Source organism: Micropterus salmoides, unplaced genomic scaffold (genome assembly GCF_014851395.1).
Source record: "Micropterus salmoides isolate LMB-PRFRI ecotype aquatic unplaced genomic scaffold, ASM1485139v1 Ms_hic_scaffold_3762, whole genome shotgun sequence".
Taxonomy (NCBI): domain Eukaryota; kingdom Metazoa; phylum Chordata; class Actinopteri; order Centrarchiformes; family Centrarchidae; genus Micropterus; species Micropterus salmoides.
Window position 1 is genome coordinate 20,086 of NW_024043109.1, and position 19,859 is coordinate 39,944.

A 19,859-nucleotide genomic window follows, 5' to 3' on the forward strand; every position below is an offset into this window, starting at 1 on the left:
TCAAAACATGACAAATATGTGCAAAGAGTCTTCATGATCATGTATTATTTTTTTCAAAATAATAAAATCCGACTGTGTATAGACTTCACTGTAATGGCCATGCAACCAGAGTACATTAAAATAGTTTTTTTTATTCAGCAGAAAAGACATACAGGCAGACCTATGACATATATATTTTTTGTTATTTCAAGTGAGCAACAGAGAAGCATTTTAAAGGATAAGTTATTCTGTATATTTCCAACAAATGTCTAACAAACGTTTCTCCGTTGTCTGCTCTCATTTCCAAGCCCACTGGTTCCTACAGAACATGTAAATCTTCAAAAAATGGCTCACAAATATGTTGTTTAATCTTTCAGAAATGGCTGGTCTCTGTAGTCTTTAGAAAACGTTACTCAATCAGGAGTAAATAGTGCATTTGTTGGGGAATCTTTTCAGCAGCGGATTAATCCACATATGGTGCTCTAGTGAGTATTTGGGGCAGCAGGACGGTGTATGTGACTCAAAACAAACTACAGTGTGTGTGTTCATGGCGATGAAGGAACATGTCAGTGCAACAGTGAGGCTCATTTAAGTGTTTTTAATAGTTCCTGGACAACAATGGAGCTCTGTGGCACAGAGGGATACAATATATCCGGCTTTGGAAACACACACACACACACACACACACACACAATAGTCAATGCATTGTTGGTTTCAGTATTTTCATGAAACTTGTTACAATAAGAAAAATATATAGAATATCATCAGCCTCATCCTTTAAAGCCACTGATGAAGAAGTAAAGTGAATTGTTCGATTTCATTTACATCAACATGTGATTCTGTTGTTGGTTAAATCTCCGTCCGTTAGAGTACCGGCAGATATTTAGGGAGGTCATCATCTGGTCGACCTCCTGGAGAACAGCAGAGAGTGCAGAAGAATGCCTGCAGCTACAGAGACGTTGAGAGACTCTATACCGGGGAACAACTCTCTGCCAGCTGGGACGGTGAGAAGGGTCTGGCACAGAGACAGCAGCCCCTGGGACAGTCCTTCCCCCTCACCCCCCAGCAACAACAATGTTGGTTTGGTCATCTGAAAGTCTGAACACTTGGTGACAGGAATCTGGGACGCCTCTGCTTCAGCTCCCACCGTGCCAACCACCTGCCAGCCCTGTGTCACCTTTAGCTTGAGCATATCTTCAAGATTTTCATACCCATACACCCCAATCACCTCCATGACACCTGAGCTGGCTTTGCTGACCACTGGAGACAGAGGACAAGTGTAGCGAAGGCTGCTGGCGACTCTGTCCACACCCAAGAAATAAGCAGAGCGTAGGATGGCGCCGAGATTCATCGGGTCCTGAATTCCCTCCAGGACGAGCCAGAGAGGGGTGGTGCCGTCTTTTCTTTTGGGGGCAGAGTCTCTGTTTTCGGTGAGATAACCCAGAGGACTGGCTTGCAGGCATACGCCTTGATGTACTCGCCCAGAGGAGATCTTGTCCAGATCTTTCTTACTGACCCGATGGACTTGTACTCCTCGCCGATGAGCCTCCTCACACACCTTTAACACAGAAGCCCGGTGAGAGGCCTCACCGTCTTTAACAAAAAGTTTACGGGCCTTTCTTCTGCCCTGAGTGAGAGCCAAGAGACAGGGCGCAATGCCAAAAACAATCTCACAGTTCTCTCCTTTGGAGTCCGGTGTTGATCTCTGTCTAGCAGGCCTCTCCCTCTCTGCAGGGAAATCCTCCAGACACAGTTTCCTGAGTTCAGATGACACCCTGCTGTCCTCTCCCCTCCTCTGATTTGGCTCCTGCAACACTGGAATCTCGTTTTTCCACGCTTTACCCTGAACCACCCTCTCACGATCCCGCCATCCATCTGATCCAAGAGGTTTGTGTTGGACACCAGAGGTATTTAACACTCTGCGTCGTCTCTTCCCCACAGGGTTGATGCTGCTGTCCTCTGGGCACAGGAGAGTAGCTGAGACATGGTAAGAAGAAGCAACCTGAGAGCCCACTCTTAAGACTGATGCCGGGTTGTGCACTCTGCCAGACAAAACAAGTAGCAACTTGTGCTGACATGCAACACTGAGTACCCACATATTGAAACAGAGAACTGGAAATCTGAGGCACTAAGAAGGGTAGCTGCCTCAGGGGAATGTGGTTCAGCTGCCTGATACGTCCATTAATCCAAAACTGTTGTGTCAGCAGATTTCACTCAGTATCTATTATCATTTGTAAAGCCTGAGCTGTTAAAGTGTTGCCCTTGTTTAACCATCAACTTCTTCTATAGCCGTCCTTACCTGATATGTTTCTGGCCTTTACCCGGAATACGCACACGTGCGAGCCAGCTGCCTAAAGCAAGCGAGATTATGGCCGGATGTCAAGCGATGGTGCCTCTAAAATAAAAGCACAACGTTTGCGATTTCTGTTTAAACAAAACTTTGTTCAACAAAGTAAAACATGCACGTTCTACATCAGGCACAAAACAAATACACAACATATCCAAGATAACATAATCATCTGTTTAATAATAAAGACATTTATACTTTGAGAATTTAGAATAAAGAATAAATGCAAAAATATAATAGAATGCATGTCAAGCTAAATATTCATAAACACAGGTGGGTTAAAAAGGTAAATAAAGAGAGGAAGGCTATTCACTTGTAGTCAGTGGTTTCATCAAAGATATTTATACAGTGCTCCTATTACTTTTGTATTGCTTGTAAGAGGTTTGTAAATGAAAATGTTTAGCTTACATACATTTATTTTATTATACATTCCTCCTAAACTAGGCAATATCGTTTCCTTTTGCATTGGCATGTCATTAATCAGAGGTGGAAAGTAAATGTGTAATTAAACGTACTTGTATTTGCTTGGGCAACTTTTTACTTTCACTACGTATTACTGTCAGAGGAAAATGTTAAACTTTTTGCATCTAGTTGGCAGCTTTAAGTTTCTTTGCAGATCAAAATCAAGCACACAAAATATATAATGAATTTCTTAAATGTGATGCATTGGCATCATTACATCATATTTTACAGCAGTAGCCTACTGTATGTAAATCTCAATTTAGACCCAACTTTTGAATCATCCAAGCTGTAGCCAGGATTTTAGAAATAATGAGGTCATGAGTCCCGAAATACACCTACTACCAACATGTTTTTAAAATATTTGGATTTTCTATTTAATTTTAGTAGCCAGTAACTACTAACTGTTGATATATGTTTTTTATTTCCCAGCATACAGATCAAAATCCTGTTTTAAAGCCTTTTGCACACTGCAAGGAATAACAAATCCTGAATCCTGGGCATTGTTTCTTTATTTATACTTTCATTTATTTAATGTTGATAAGTTGAGCAGTTTTATATATTTTAGGTGACAAAACCTGTTTAGATTCTCCATGTAAGTTACCGTAGAGGCACAGACATCAATACCCAGCTCCAGTTCTTAATTAACACATTTTTTCTCCACCTAATAATTATCACATTTAAGTATATTCGGTGTAAACATTCTAGGATCAGACTGTAAAATAACTACCATGTGTAAATTCCCACCTACTGAGAACACAACCACAGTGTACTCAATAATAATGATATTATTATTATTATTATTATTATTTAATAATAATCATCATCACGATCATCATCTTTACTTATCGACCCCTTTTAAAACCATGTTACAAAGTGCTTTGACAAGTGAAAATACAATAAAACACATATAAAATAGATACAAGATACATGATGAACAAGATACAAGATAAAAGCAAGAAAACACTTAAGAACTAAAAATACAGTTAAAAGAATTGTTTTTTATTAAATAAACTAAAATCAGGAAAGGCTCTCCAATAAAAGTATGTTTTAAGAAGGGATTTAAAAGAGGTGACGGACTCAGCCACCCTGATTTGGTAGCTATACAGCTTTCAAAGTGCCAATAGAGCCTAATAGAATAGCCTTTTTGTAATAACTTGTGTGGCTAATCAGAAAAGAAAAGTTTTGACACTTTTGAATGCAGGACTACACAGGAATACAGGAGTATTTTTATATTGTGGTTTCACTCCTTGTGCTAAATTGCAGAACTCACTTGTTTTTGAATGAAGCTTTTATTTTGAAAGCTGTCACTCTCGTGCATAGACTGTATGAGAGAGGAACTTCACGCCCGTGACGCCGGACGTCTATTTATACGTACGCGATTACGTCTTTCCCGGAAGTAACCCATCGCAACACGGAAGTGTAGGAAAGAAAACAAATAATCGTTCAAATTTGTGTTGAGTTGAAGCCGGAGAAGACGCCCTAAACACCGCTTATCTTCTGGATTACCGTCTTTTTTTTACTCCAAGCTTGTGACACGGTGAGAGGAACACACTGCGGGGTTGTCTGGTGCTGGTGGGGCTAACGGCTAACGTTAGTCCTGGAAGATGTTGAGGCAGGTTCAGGAGCTAAAACACGGCTGAAAGGACACTTTAGATTCGTAACAGGCCTCAGGTCACATAACAAACTGCTGAGTAATATTGTCCAGCAAACAATGAGGTCATTGGCAGGACAACGTGGCCGAAACGGGGTTAGAAACTGACAGAGATGTGTAAAAATAAAACTGTCAGTATCGCTTATTTTCCAGGTAACTTATAAAACCTTTCCACAGAAAAGTTAAAATCTCTCCACTTTCTCACAGCTACATAGCGTCTAACATCACAGTACATTACACTACTGTGTAGTATGTGACAAGGGCTTCGACAAACTATCGCTGTCATCATCTATAAGTATTTTGTCGAATAATTGATCATTTAACTGACGTCCTGAAATCTTTTGGCAAGCTCCAGCACAGCTGTCTCAAATGATCAACTCATCAAAACCCCTGATAGCAGCTTTAAAAACAAGCTGATTTAAATGTTTTATTTGTACATAGATAAATAAATACTTCCAAAGCTACAATTAATGACAAAACAATGTCAAACTATTTCTGTAAATTGTCAAGAAGAATACACTAAACACAGATTTAGTTTAAAAAATAAAATAAAATCTTGCCTCAAATAATATCTTCTAAAAGAATAAATGAACAAACTACGAATCTGACTAACTCTCGATAATTTTTTGATATTCTGTGCTATGAACACATTTTGGTTGAGGTTACTAACCACTATTTTTATTGTCAGTTAATCTGTTGTTTATTTTCTCGAATAATCGAGAAAAGTTGTTTCGTCTATAAAATGTCAGAAAAATGGCAATTGAAGTCAAAGGTGACGTCCTCAAATGTCTTGTTTTTGTCCACAACCCAAATAAATATATAATACTCTTTTTCTTAAATTACTCAAACCAATTAATTGAGTATCAAAATACATGGCAAATAATTTAATAGGTGACAAGTAATTAATAAATCTTTGCAGCTGTAGTTTTATGCCACTCGAAACAATCACATATACACTCAAAAAACCTTTCTGAAGATGTGGTAGCCCTGTTTGACCTATACGGACACCTTGCCGTATTAAAATATTTTAAAAAAATCAAAACATTGCCTCTTGTTGTTTTATGTTGTATTTGTTTAATTGACTACCATCTGTTCCTTTTGAGTAGGATCCTATTTCAGTTTGTATATGGGCGAGACAGAGAGGGGATCTTGTGTCTATATATTTAGCTATATCTAAAATTTGCAATGAAAATATATTCTTTTCCCAAACAGATGGAATTCCTGTTTGGGAAGAGGAAGACTCCGGAGGAGATGCTGAGGCAGAATCAGAGGGCGCTCAACCGAGCCATGAGAGACCTGGACCGAGAGCGAATGAAACTGGAGCAGCAGGAGAAAAAGATCATTGCTGACATAAAGAAAATGGCCAAACAGGGACAAATGGTGAGACTACGGCAAATAACTTGTTTTACGAGTAGAGAATAATTGTTAAAGAGACAGAATCCCAACTGTGATGTGTGTTATTTTAAAACTGCAGGACGCCGTCAAGATCATGGCCAAGGATTTGGTGCGCACACGGCGCTACGTCAAGAAGTTCATCATGATGAAAGCCAACATTCAGGCCGTCAGCCTAAAGATACAGACGCTCAAGTCCAACAACAGCATGGCACAGGCAATGAAAGGTGTCACCAAAGCCATGGCCACCATGAACAGACAGGTCTGTCAAAACGAAACAAAACGCTGTTCGATGGAAGTAAACCATAAGCCTGCTGTGTTGACCATCTCTTAACATTTCCACAGCTGAAACTGCCTCAGATTCAGAAAATCATGATGGACTTTGAGCGACAGAGTGAAATCATGGACATGAAAGAGGAGATGATGAATGACGCTATCGATGATGCCATGGGTGATGAGGATGATGAAGATGAGAGGTAAAGGACTGGTGCAAACCTTTCATTACACAAATGCTTATTAGAATTCATTATAATAATTACTTACTAAAGGAATTATAGACAATCACTATCTGTAATTCCCCCATACACATTAAAAATAGTTAAATAATCAATTATTTTTTTCTTTCCTCTCTACATTCATACAACTGCAGAATCTCGCTTACTCACAGATATCAGTGTACCAGTTGTTTCAGCCCATGTTTGGTTAATTTCTTAAAAGCAGCAACTCTTGTTAATCTGAAGAGGTATTGATTTGATGAAAGAAAGTGAGAGAAACTGTTTCAGTCCGAAGTAATTGTTCTGCCCTGAAAGAGAGAGATTTTGTGAAACAAAGTAAGAGAACAATAAACGCTACCCTCCCCAAACGTTCGCCAACAATTTGAAATGACCTCCTGAGTTGCATTATGGGAAGTGTTGAATCCAACATTTTAGGAGCTTGAAATTCAGGATATGCTGCATCGATTTTCGTCTCCAGAAGTCCAAAAAATTTAAGGAAGTGCAACCCAAAATTTGTGACTGCTATTAGTTTTGACCTTTTTATGATTCACCCTCCACAATCTGATTATAATTAACCCAATATATGTTTTGTAGTCCTTTTGATACACTTGTGTCTGTGTCTCTTCTTCACGTACAGCGACGCCATCGTGTCCCAAGTGCTGGACGAGTTGGGTCTCAATCTGTCCGATGAACTGTCAAGTAAGAAACACTTCCGAGCACAAATCGTGAAAATTCATACATGTGCTCCTCGTCTTTGGTCTGGAATTTTACATTTTGTTATATCATTGCATGAGCATCGTGTGTTCATTTCAGATCTTCCAAGCACCGGAGGAAGCTTGTCGGTGGCTGGGAAGAAGGCCGAGCCTCAACCCGCCCTGGCCGACGCAGACGCCGATCTGGAGGAGCGACTGAATAACCTCCGGAGAGATTGAACACATTGTTACTGTCAGACAAGCGCACTGTGGCGAGGTTAATACAAACATACTCGAATCTCTGTGTTTAGATTCTTTTGAAGGTATAACTGGCAGAACACCGGCTGTTTCAGTAAACGGCCTGTGTTTATAAAGGTATATGGCTTTCTGTTTGAGGTGTTCTTATTTTATGAGTGTATTATGTATTTTATCAACAAAAAAAAAAAAAGGATTATTCTCTGTAGGTCTAGAAAACGATTTGTCTCATTTAAGACATTGCCAAATGACAAATTCTCTGAAAAGTGAAAATTTATTTCACTGTCTGTACAAATACTTACTCCTCCAAGGAATGTTTTCACACTTTAAATTAACACTAAAAACGAAGAAGCCAAATGAACGATTGCAACATGGGAGAAGTGGATATTTTAGATGTGTGACGCATACAAATGTCAGCACTTTTTGTACATCAGGTTGGTTTGGCGTTCTTTGTATCCACATTTATCATATAAATATACCGTTTTAGCCCTGGTGTAAGGTTTTTGAAGACTTTTGCTTATGTTTATTTGTGGGCCGTCAAGTTTTAGCTGACGATGGTGTACAAAAAGTGTGTTATCTCAACATCTTTTGTGTCTAAATTCACTAATAGGACGGTTTATATTAGAAAAATATATAATGGAGGGGATGAAAGACAAAGAAAGAAAGGTATGCTCAGCTGACTAAGTGGAAAAAGCACTCCTGTGTACTTCCTGGCGACCATTAGTCAGTGGTGTTTTTGAGATAAACAGGATTTTCACCAAAACGTGAATATGGGTGGTGTTTATTTTTGAGATAATGTCCTGTTTTGCTTTTCTTTATTCAATAAACATTTTTTCAAGATTTAACTAACTGGTTGTCTGATTAGAAACTTTCACTCAACCTGTGAAAACGGTTGCCATGTTTTCTGTGACTCCGGAGATTTTGTCGAGTCACGGAAAATAACGCTGTCAGGTCATCATTTATCACACGTCTGCAGGTGTGGCATCGGAAAGACGTAGGTGTTCACCGGGCAGGGAGTGTCTCATGGCAGATGCTATCTACTTGCATTATGGGAACTGTAGTATCCAATGTTTTTGGGGCTTGACCGATGCTGAGGACATCTAGTCAGTCTTGGCCTTTGCTGCTTCATAAAAAGACTGTTCACCTTATAATAGTTTATTTAATAGACTACAAAGATCATATCCGTGATAGGAGTGTTTTCATGTAAACCTATTACTGATCCTAGCTCAGTTTTATTTCTTCACATGACTTTTTTTGCTACTTGGAAAAACACAAATCTACACAGAAATACATTAGACCAAGTTGCTGAACACAGAAGTTACAACTAAAGCTGCTATACTGGTCAATTTCAACCAAAACTTAAGAAATTGCCGTTTAGAAAAGCCAAAGATATGTAATAACTAAATCTAAAGGGTTCCTATCAAAACGGTTTTATTTATATTAAAAGTATTATATTTTTGAAAACTCAAATATCGATATCAGCCTCAAATCATCTTCTGCTTGTTCTGGCGCACCGAAAACTCACACAACCAAATGCAAGTATCAGACAAGTTAATTTTATTCCAAAAAAATTTAACTTTCAAAACTGTCAATTTGTCCACATACAATCATAGAATATTGAATGTACTCAACACTTCCAACATTAAATAATAAAAAAATAACAGGCATGTTTTATGTACATTTGTTTCTGAAAGCTATGTACAGAAAAAAAGATTTACTTTGTATTTCCCAAAATCTGCCTACACATACATACACCTGGCAGTTGAAGCTGCAGAAAGCCATATTGCATCATATGTAAAAAACAGGTTGGACAAATGCACCGAGGAAGAGAACACGGGCAGAAATGAAACGCTGCGATTGTAACTGAGATTAACTCAGAAAGGGAGAGATTAACTGGCAGCATGTTAAAGAGCGTACTGGTGAACATCGCTAGAACTACAGCTAGAAAGCTTATTTATCGTCTAAAATGGTTCTCTTGAATGTCAGTTAACTGCATCCTTGAAGAGAACAATGCGTACACATAACTTGCCTAGTATTTACTGGATGTAAGCGTATTGTAAAGATTGGAAACACGAAAGATCAAAACTGTACGTTGTTATCGGATTAAGCCTTTATGAAGAGGCTGAACGCAGCGGTTCCCACTGAACATAGCAGCCAAAAGTCATGCTTTCAAGAATAATATCTTGTAGTTTTTGTAGCCCAAATGAGCAGAGTATTCTCCATTCTGGGGTTATGCCATGCTACCATCTTTTGAAACGGCTAAATAGAGTTCATGCAACTCACATAAAAAAAAAAACAACTAAAAAACAAAAAGAAAAACAAACCAGGGTACAGAACACTGGGTCTCAAGCCAAGGTTACCACCCGTCTAAGTTTCTGTGCCATTGTTTTCATAAAGCAAACCACGAACACCTAACAATCATTTGGTTGCTTTTCTTAATTTTTTTTTCTTACATTAGATTGGAAAGAACCGCAATTTATTAATATATGAAACCATGCTGAGTGTGGCTCAAAACTCCCAATATCACACTTAACATTGATAAAATCTTATTTGAAGTTGTGTGCGAACAATATAGGCAATACACAGCACGATACAGTCAGATTGTGACTTCTTTTTTTTTTTGCCCCACTCAGGCAGAGAGGAGGAGTGTGGTAGGACTACCCAGAACAAAAAGTTGCAAACATATTGCTCATGACGTGTAGTTCAAATTCTACTTTTCATTCAAAATGCCCCACATGAATACACTCAAGATTAGTGTCCAATCTATCCCGTCAGCTGACTGCATAAAAAGTGACAGGAACTCCACTTTTGTGTGTTAAAATCAACTTTGGATGGCACAGCTGCTGCAAAATGGGTTTTAAACATGTTACAGGACATGCACATAACTCTGTTGGTTTTTTTAACAATACAAACTGATGTGTAATCTTCAACAGCTGCTCACACAGGGACTGTAATCTTGTGGCATCAGGCATTTATCTCCCTTTCAGATGTGTAAATGAGACCAAAAAGACACCCAATGGAGCAGCTATCTCCCATCCGTCTACATTATTCCGCAGGAGATCAGCTAGTCTGCGGGGACACGCTGAGACCGGAGAATCTCGTGGGCGCCACGTGGGTTTCACTTCCGACAGGTCCGGTGAGGCGTGTGTTTTTTGGGCACCTCGATGCGACATCGGCTTCGGTCATCCAGCCAGGGTAGCTCGAAGTTCCTGGAGAAAGAATGAAACATTTTACTTTTGTTGTACCGTTTTGTTGAGACTTAATTGCCTTCAACTTTAATTGTTGAAAAGCTAATTAGAGTCGGGACAAATTAAAAAGGGGAAAATCTGATAAGTGGATAAACATTTTGCAGGTTCCTCCATACTGGATGGTTTTATGAAATGTGAATCACATCCTATGGTCTTTACAGTCACCAGATCTCAACCCAGCTCAACACCTATGGGAGACGTTGGTGTGATGCGTTACTGTGCATTCAGACCAAACACAAATTGAGGGTTTGGGGCAGCGCGTATACATACAAAGTCAATGCAAATACGCGGAGACACACGATTTCCTGCTGCGCGGTGCGGAGGTTGCAAGTCGGAAGGCGCAACTGAAGATTTTCAATTCTCCATTTCCTCCATCTCTCCATTCAGAAAACAAACACTTAAAAAGTTGTTGTCTTGCTGACAGACCTGACAAAGCATGAATTCATATGTTTAACAAATCCACATCATGTTGTAGTTATTTCAGCATCATTTTGATGCACTTACTGCAAATACATCACTGCAAAATGTTTACTTTGTGTTCATACAACTGTAGTAATCGCGGGTTGTGTTCATTCACATTATCATGTGTGTGAGCACTCAGCAGTAGTCCAGTGATCCTGCGAGGATTAAATTCACATTTGGTCTGAATGCACAGTTAGACAGCGCTCTCCAACATCATCATCTTATGGAAGAATGATGTTCATCCCTCCAGAAAAGTTCAGACTCGGAGAATCTCCGAGGAGCAGTGAAGCGGTTGTGGAGGCTTACTAAGAAACTATATGTTTACCTTTTAATCCTGTCAGCGGGAATATAACCCTTTTGTTATCTTACAGCCAAGGCTAAATTAGAGTTTGTTCAAATGACCAAAATGAGTAAAATGTCTTGCATACATGCTTTTACCAAATAATCTCTTTGGTATACAGCTTTAACCTACTAGCTTACTACCCTTTCCGCAACATGATGCTGACTGCAAGGATAAAAAAATAAATAAAAAAAACACATATGCTGCTCCAACTTACTGTTGTGAGAGTTTGGGCAGCGGCCGGCCAAATGCAACCACGGGCAAGAAGGGAGTGATCACTATAGTTTCAACTGTCAGAAATAAAAGAGTCAAGTTAAAATCTCTCAAATCAGTTTAAAAACATCCCATTAATTTGATTTTATTTGACATTTAGTTATACAGACGTACCATCTTCAGTGTCGGGGTAGAAGGATGAAAGCTCTGGCTCAGTCTCCGGCACGACTTTCTTTCTGTTCATGCGCTGCTGCAAACGCTGAAACATACGCTGCTCTCTGATTCGCTGGATGTCCCATCTGAAAATACAGAAGATTATTTAAAAATGGCACGAAGAGAGACAGAAATCATAGTTACCACCCTCATGTTACAACAGAGCTGGAAAGTCAGATGTTTTCTTTATTGCTGGAACAGATGACTAATTATTTGTAGCTAACAGACTTCACAGAATGCTGTATTTACATGTGTAAATTACTACTTAATTATTAGTTTTCACACTTCAGACCTTGTATATACACATTACAGTAAATAATAAGGGAAAAGTGTAAATATATTTGTGTAAAAGAAATAGTACAGAAGTGCCAATGATGTTTTTTTCCCCCCTCAGGTCTTTCTTAATCTCTATAAAACTGTTTGCATAATACAGTCATGTAACGGGTTTTAACACAGAAATAAAAGTACCTGTAGGTCAATTAGTCTTTCACTATAAAAATGTATTTAATGTTCAATTTACAAGCTTACCCTCTCCACTGCTACTTCATTTAATGTTTATTTTACTTCATCGTAGTTCAGATTTTAAGGTTTTTATCAGTTTCATTTTCTCATCTTTAACATCTAATTTGCTGTTGAAATCATGATTCATTTTCAAATTAAAGCTGATATTTTTGTCCAGAATATCCCTGTCACAACACTTTAATAACCACATTTTACAAAATCCTTAATAATTCTGTTTCATGTTTACCTTTAAAAAAATAAATATTGGTCGATACATTATCATCCTGGATTTTATTAACTCCAATATTCAGTATCAGTCAGTTTCCAGTCACAACTCAAGCACGTATTTATTCAAATCTCAAACAACTTCTGTCAGTGATTTGTACCTTTTCCTCCTCTTCTCATCCAACTCGAGCTTCGCGTGGCGTTTCAAAAACACATTGTCGTCCAGCGGCTTGATGGGTAGACAACGTAACCCGTGAGTTAAATACTTTTGGATTTAATGTGAGCTAACTTTTCAAACTCTAGGAGGTAGAATTATTAGCATGTAAAGACTTAAGATGCGCCTCACCTCAGGCGGGTTAAAGGAGGAGTCCTCATCCAAGGGCTCTATATGATTTTCCCTCCAAGATGGAACTAGGAGGTATAAAAGGAGGGAGAGGAAGTTACTCATAGATAGTGTGTTTGGGGCATTTGATGGATAAAGTGATTAAAGATGGGATATAGGTTAGGCTTACAAACAATCAGCATATCATGTACTACATGAGGAGTCCACTCACTGGCCACCTCTTCCTCCTTTTTAGGGGAAGTCTCACGCAGAGGGGAGAGAGGAGGTTGGTTCCAGCAACAGAGGTACATCTCAGTAGTAGACATGAAAGGCAGATCCTCAATCTGACAGCCCAGGTCAGGCTCCTCTTTGCACTGGAGCACAATGTCCCTTTCTGTCCCTGACTTCATGGGAACTGATTTCTCTGGGGTTTCCTTACTGCGCAGCTCTCTTTGATTGGGCGAGCCAGGCTGAATCTCAGGCTTCTGGGGGCTAAGCTTGGCACTTTTGCCACGTGATTTCTGGACTTTTGCATCTCCAAAGCAGGATTTTCTGTGTGTGCAAAGAAAAGAATTAAGCACTGAAGCTTCAATACAATATGAGAAGACATTCTACATCTTTAACAGAGCAGAGTAGATTACATTTTACTGTGAAAGACCACAATTTCTCCTTTTTGCATGCATTTCATTAATGTGGCTTTATTTAACACGACAAGGCACATGAGCAAAGGCCAGTGCTGTCTGGCACAATTTATTTTACCTCTTTTGACCTTTGCCACCCCGACTAAAGGGGAGTGGAGTGGCTGAGTTTGGCTGTTGACTCTCCTCTACATCCAGATCCCACATGTCCTCCTTGTCAGGGGTCCATGGCTCCAGGGGCTGGAAAAGGCGCTTGTCACGCGGCGGATCCTTCCTTGTGAGCTGCAGGCGACGCTCCATGCGTTCAATGCGTGCAAGAAGCTGCGAAAGAGGAGAACAAATCTTAAATGCCAAAATCAAAACATTAGATACCACATCCTGATTAGGTAAAATACTATTTTACATACCGTCTCCTTGTCTGCTTTGAGCTCATCTATCTCCTTGTCCTTGGACTGCAGCTGTTGTTGCTGTTGTTCAATGAGGTCCAGTTGCAGGAGGAGAATCTGTCGGAGGCAGTTGGCCTGTGTGTGGGGATTAGCAGGGGTCTTCCTGATGTTCCTCCACTTGCCCTCAGAGGAAAGTTCAATGGATGCAGTGCCAAGGACTCCTGGGACAAGCCCCTTCACGCTGTCATCTGCACCGGCATCCTTAGGATTATTGTTCACAGCCATCTGAGGGTTTTCCATGTTGTCAGCAGAGAGGGGTTTACCTTTCACTGGGGTTCCCTCACCCCCCATTTGTCTGACAGGGGACAATATCCCCACAGTTTTATTGTCACCTTGAACTACTCCTGCAACTGTGGCAGCGAGGGAAACTTTGCTTGTCATGTATTTCTGGTCTAAGTCCTTTGATTTGCTCGGGATCTCGCCCCGCTGCACGTCTTGAACATCTATAACAAAGTCGCAGGGCTCCTTCTTGAGGCTCACGGGACTCCCGGCGGAGGCCCCGAAATGCTGCGTTTTGTCAAAGTCGACGGTGTCCGCGTCCTGCTTGAATCCTGTGTTTGGAAACAGTGTGGCTCTCAGAGTCATGGCGACCACGACGACTTTTCATCCTGCAACGCCTCGGCGATGCATTTCACAGCTACCTCCCATGAAAACTTAGCAGCTGCTGTCCTGCAAAACAAAGACAAATAGAGACATTTGTGTTATTGCTGTCCGAGGCACCGTGTCTCTAAAGTGGGAGTTAAATATATGCACTAACTACCAACACTTGGACAACCCCGGAGAAAACTGTAAAACACAAAGTGTGCCTGATCCCGGGCATCCTTTTACTTAAACCGTTCGCCGGGTTTGAAATTCAAGCTAAGCTACATTAGCACAGTGCACAGGCGCTAATTTGGAGACAAACTAGTCCGGTTAGGGAGAATTAAACTCGGTGGTGCGTCAGGGCAGACATTACAGTGCGAGGGCTTCAAACAAGGACTCGGGAGTGGCTGCTGTAGGACACTGGCAGCAGCCATCTCCTCCATTTTGGTTCTCGCGAAATCATGAAAAACAATAACAGCTAGCTAGCTGGCTAACGTCGACCGGCTACTTTAACCGACAAAATGCGTTTCGGGAGAGAAGCAACTGCAACCACCACGTCGTAACACTCATAATCAGACAGACGTGTTTTTACTAACGTGCATTATTTGTGTTTGAAGCCTACCTCGAGTGTAACTCCACCTGCAAGTGCCTTCATGTTCCCTCCTCAAGACTTGTTTTAAAGCGCCGACTACTGCGCATGCGTAATTTGTTGGCTGTCCATTTCTTGTGTTTTGAAGGTTTTGATCCGAAGAGCGCCAGCAGGGGGCGACACGTCTGCAGTCCACCACACATGGCACCGTAATTATGTAATCAACAGGGGGGCAATTGAACATTTACATAACACAAGGACTCACGTGTAATACTACAGCGTAGAAATACTCTGTACTGCATTCAAAGGTACTTAAGTAAGTATCAGCGTATTATCGTGCATGCAGCCTGCTGCAGTTGCTCCCTGCTTGTCTTACAACTTTTTTAGCTCTCTTTCTTTCTTTTTAAAAAAATATTTTTTATTTTCGATTGAAAATATATAATGAGATTATAAACACAAAACATCAAGCGGTACATGTACAAAATAAAGGAAGAGAAACAAGATAGAAAAGAAACAAGAAAGAGGAACAGTAGATTCAAAATAAGATATCATTGGTCCATAAGAAATTTGTCAAGGACATAATTAGTCTTGATTGTCTTTGATTGTGATGCTATATTGATGCAGTTCTGGGTAAAAGTGTCCAAAGTCTGCCCATTTTTTCTTCTTGACTATTTCTTGAGTATATATATATATTTCTTCTCATTTCTTTCAAAACATATAAGAATGTCTTTTTCCAGTTCCAGTTTTCCTTTTTAAGGAAAGTTTGAAAGGGAATCCAACCAAAATATTCTACTTTACATACATTTATAAAACAAATGACAATGAAATTGTTTTTGACAAAAAGTGCAAGAATATTCATTATTAATTCTAAATCTCTCTCAATTATCTAAATCTCTCTACAGTACTTGAGTAAATGTATTTAGTTATATGCCACTACTGATTTGTACATTGTACATTACTACTTTTCTAATAAACCAAAGGTAAGAAAATCACAAACACCACTGCTCAAAATGAGATAATAACCTGAAAGCAGAGTGTTTTCTCATAATAGAAGAGTAAAAACACCTGTAATAAGATAAAATAATGGTAAAAGAGTATTAGGGTATTGGTTTGTAAAATATGAATTTCATTACTACTCTGAAAGGATATGTGTATGTAGACGCCAAGCTGGTGCATTAAAAGTCACCTGACAGCAGGTTGTTTCCACGGCAGAAATGATGCAAACATCCTGATACTGAACATTTCGGCCTACACTTTACACCTTCATCCTCATGTATTAACAACAAACCATTAATTTTTCATACGCTGCTAAAGTGCCACTTTATCATTAGTTTAATGGTCCATGAATGTTTCCTGTGGGTTGTTAACGCAGCACCGACTCTTTAGGAGAGTCAAATCAATTCACTCTCCAAATTCATTATTCCGTCGGTTATCAGTAGTCACCTGTGCATGTGTGTTTCATTAGTGCTTTAATGTGGGGGAAATAAAATGTTTTTCTTGCTCACTTTCCTGCCGTGTGACACATATTACCTCTGAGAAAACTGTATAAAAGCCAGTTTTCTGAAGGCAACCCACCAGGGTAAGTAACACTTCTCACTGCCTGTTTTAAAGATATCTCAATTTAAAGGTAAGGAAACATATAGAAAAATTCATGTAGTTGTTCAGGCACTTGGTTTAAACCATATTAAATGTTTACTGTTCCTCTTGGTTTTGTGTAAAGCAATAGATTATCCTTGACAAGCTCTCATCTAATTGAAAAATCTGTATTTTTGCTTCAAGATCATCATGAAGGTGCTGTTTGAAGTTTTGGTTGTGTGCCTGTTTACTGGAGCGCTGCATGTTGCAGGGGCAAACACTCAACCTGAAGAGATGCGGTTAGTCTCACAGAGCTAAACTGGGCTCTAAATGTGCTTGTTTTCCCACATTACACTGAAGGATTCATAATTTTTTAAGATAAGGTAAGATAAGAACAGCCTTTGCTGATCACCAGAGGGGATGTTCAGATGTAAATACACACAGAAACGTAAAAAACTAATCACTTTAATCAACAACCTAAGAAACACAAGTAGCATAAGAATAAAATACTCAAGTAAAGTACTTTGCTCAAATGTAATTTGTTACATTACACCGATAGTGTTTTTTATATAAAGACATTTGTTGCTAAACCATTTAGCCCATTTAATGCTTTGTCTGACGGTGTCGTCAGTTTAATTATTCAGCTGAACTAATACAGTGAGAACAATGTGGCTCACATGTAGAGCTGAAATTAGATTAATCAACTATTTTTATGATCGATTCATCGTTTAAGCTGTTTTCCAAGCAAAAACACCCCCAAAAATCTTTATTTCTCCATGACAGTAAACTGAATATCTTTGAGTTGTGGACAAAACAAGACATTTGAGGACGTCACCTTGGGCTTTGGGAAGCACTGATCGATATTTTTCAGCATTTTCTGACATTTTATAAACCAAACAACTAATCGAATAATCGAGAAAATAATCCACAGCGAAAACAATCGTTAGCTGCAGCTCTACTGTTGGTCAGACAAGACTTTTGAAGACTAGATTTCTTTATTTAAAAACCTTTTTTCTCATCGACCAAACGATTAATCATAAATATGAAAATAATCATCAGCTGCAGCTCTGCTCATTTGATGTCATATTTGTGTCTTTGCAAAGTCTCAGTGAAGACGAGCAGCACGTGGCGAGAAGGTACGCTGAGTCGGCCATCGCCAGCGAAATCAGCAAAATCATGGATTCAATGGTGCAGAAAAACTTTGTGGATTTCTTGCTCACTCAAAGGCAGAAAAAAAGCGAGTAAGTCACCCAATAACCGCAAAAGATTTTGAGCAAAAGCAGGAAGAACAGATTTATGCAAGTGATTGCTGCTCTCACAGGTTGGCCACTGCGGAGGAAGATCCAGAGCAGCGCCTGCACAACGAGCTGCTGAAGCTCAGTCAGCGTGAGACGCAGAAGAGAAACATCTAGGTGTGTTTTCCCTTTTTCATGTCGTATAAACTGGTGAGTCTTGCTGTGTTTAACACCATATCTCACATTCTGTTTTTTAGGATCCAAAAAGGTGCAGAGGCACTGTGGAAAATCATCATCATCATCTTCTGATCTTTCCTTTTGACATTTTAAAAGTTTGGATAAAGTGTAGTGTGTGATTTTCTGTGTAGTGTAAAGCCACCTTGTATAAGACAAATCATCACACAACAAAATAAAATGACCTGAGATTGAGTTACAACAGTGATGTTGTATTTTCTTTTATTGGAAACATAGTGTATAAGAAATAAAACACTGCAGATTACTTTGACTCACTAAACTGAGTCTTCAGTCTGCTGCCTCCACTACATTTATTTACCTATTATGATTTTGTTATTTAGGTTTAACAGTTATAATAATACACAAAAAATACCATAAATAATCATAATAAGACAAATAAATACAATGTGATAACTATATTTGTTTCGATATTCTTAAACATGTGTGAAAACAGTTGATGGGCCCTGTTTCTGATATATTTCCCCTTCGTTTTCACCCTGAGCTACTCATCTTCTTACTTTTCTGTCCTTTCTTTTCTTTCACACTTCTGACTCGCTTTGTTTTTCCTTCTTTCTCTCTTCACTCACACATTGCAGAACCATCCATACATGTCATGTGGAACGCTCCATGTTTGTGCGGTGGACCCGTGCACACTTGCATGTGACAGTAAACAAGATCATTATATTGCAGTTTCAAGCAGCCACACAGCTACAGACGCATCAAACCACAAAATAAATTGAATATTGCATACTTTCTGCAACATTTTTGATATCATTTTGCACAATGTGATATTGCGATAACAATATTGAGTCAACATATTGTGCAACTCTACTACAGATGTGGTTGCTAGTTACTTTTCAAATTAAAACATATAATAAACTTATAGAACACAACTTATTATTAAAGACTAGACCAGTGTTTACCGATCCTTCTGGCTCGGATGTCTTATAAAAAGCTTGTCGTGTTTGAAATGTCTATAATTGGAGAAAAAAGTAAAGTACAAATATGGGGCACAGAACTTAGTTTTATCTTCTTAATCATCTCACGAACACTCAGATTTATCTTGGGAGCTGTTTGATGTGCCAGACCCTGAGCTGTGAACCAATGGATTAAAGTACCTTACTGTATATAATACCTATAAAATAGTTAAAACTTTGATCTGCAGCTGTAAGATTTATGCTAACGCATTGATGCATTAATATTATATATAGCATTGATTACTGAAAGTTAAATTTCCTAGATTTTTACTTATTATAATTTAAGTACATTTTGCTGATAACATAAATATTTTCTGTACTAATAATCAAGTACTTTAATTGATTGATTCACCTTCTTTATTGATTATTACTATAAAATTGGCAATCAAAAGGATAAAAAACACAATAAAGCCAAAAAGATTATTTCCATTGTGGTCCTTTCTGGGGAGGTAGGCTATACATTATTTAAATTAAAGATAGATAGATAGACAGACAGACAGACAGACAGACAGACAGACAGACAGACAGACAGACAGATAGATAGATAGATAGACAGAGAGATAGATAGAGAGACAGATAGATAGATAGATAGATAGATAGATAGATAGACAGATAGATAGACAGAGAGACAGATAGATAGATAGATAGATAGATAGACAGAGAGATAGATAGATAGACAGAGAGACAGATAGATAGATAGATAGACAGAGAGATAGACAGACAGACAGACAGACAGACAGACAGATAGATAGACAGAGAGATAGATAGATAGATAGATAGATAGACA

General features: G+C 38.9%; 4 protein-coding genes across 5 annotated transcripts; 2 read left to right on the forward strand and 2 right to left on the reverse strand.

The window, feature by feature from the left end:
- Nucleotides 1–561: 561 nt before the first annotated feature.
- mrm1 (mitochondrial rRNA methyltransferase 1 homolog (S. cerevisiae)) lies at nucleotides 562–2,272 on the reverse strand. Its single transcript, XM_038695188.1, has one exon. It carries the CDS (start codon nucleotides 2,075–2,077, stop codon nucleotides 875–877), a length of 1,203 nt encoding a protein of 400 aa, XP_038551116.1. The 5' UTR covers nucleotides 2,078–2,272; the 3' UTR covers nucleotides 562–874.
- A 1,896-nt stretch (nucleotides 2,273–4,168) lies between these two features.
- chmp2a (charged multivesicular body protein 2A) lies at nucleotides 4,169–8,117 on the forward strand. The gene is made up of 6 exons (XM_038695186.1): nucleotides 4,169–4,325; nucleotides 5,652–5,819; nucleotides 5,914–6,093; nucleotides 6,177–6,307; nucleotides 6,963–7,024; nucleotides 7,139–8,117. Exons 2-6 carry the CDS (start codon nucleotides 5,652–5,654, stop codon nucleotides 7,255–7,257), a joined length of 660 nt encoding a protein of 219 aa, XP_038551114.1. The 5' UTR covers nucleotides 4,169–4,325; the 3' UTR covers nucleotides 7,258–8,117.
- Nucleotides 8,118–8,812: 695 nt separating this feature from the next.
- msl1b (MSL complex subunit 1b) lies at nucleotides 8,813–15,172 on the reverse strand. Of its 2 annotated transcripts, none has more exons than XM_038695185.1 (9): nucleotides 15,085–15,172; nucleotides 13,842–14,549; nucleotides 13,556–13,755; nucleotides 13,029–13,348; nucleotides 12,821–12,885; nucleotides 12,636–12,703; nucleotides 11,710–11,834; nucleotides 11,540–11,612; nucleotides 8,813–10,481 (listed from the first exon to the last, which is right to left on the reverse strand). In XM_038695185.1, the coding sequence occupies exons 2-9, from the start codon at nucleotides 14,463–14,465 to the stop codon at nucleotides 10,391–10,393; spliced, it is 1,566 nt and encodes a 521-aa protein (XP_038551113.1). In that variant the 5' UTR covers nucleotides 14,466–14,549; nucleotides 15,085–15,172; the 3' UTR covers nucleotides 8,813–10,390. The 2 variants fall into 2 exon arrangements, with proteins under 2 accessions (XP_038551113.1, XP_038551112.1); XM_038695184.1 differs by having other exon boundaries at nucleotides 12,987–13,348.
- A 1,657-nt stretch (nucleotides 15,173–16,829) lies between these two features.
- Nucleotides 16,830–18,299, forward strand: LOC119884904 (gastric inhibitory polypeptide). The gene is made up of 4 exons (XM_038695189.1): nucleotides 16,830–16,925; nucleotides 17,730–17,867; nucleotides 17,948–18,038; nucleotides 18,119–18,299. The coding sequence occupies exons 1-3, from the start codon at nucleotides 16,837–16,839 to the stop codon at nucleotides 18,036–18,038; spliced, it is 318 nt and encodes a 105-aa protein (XP_038551117.1). The 5' UTR covers nucleotides 16,830–16,836; the 3' UTR covers nucleotides 18,119–18,299.
- The last annotated feature ends 1,560 nt before the right edge of the window (nucleotides 18,300–19,859 follow it).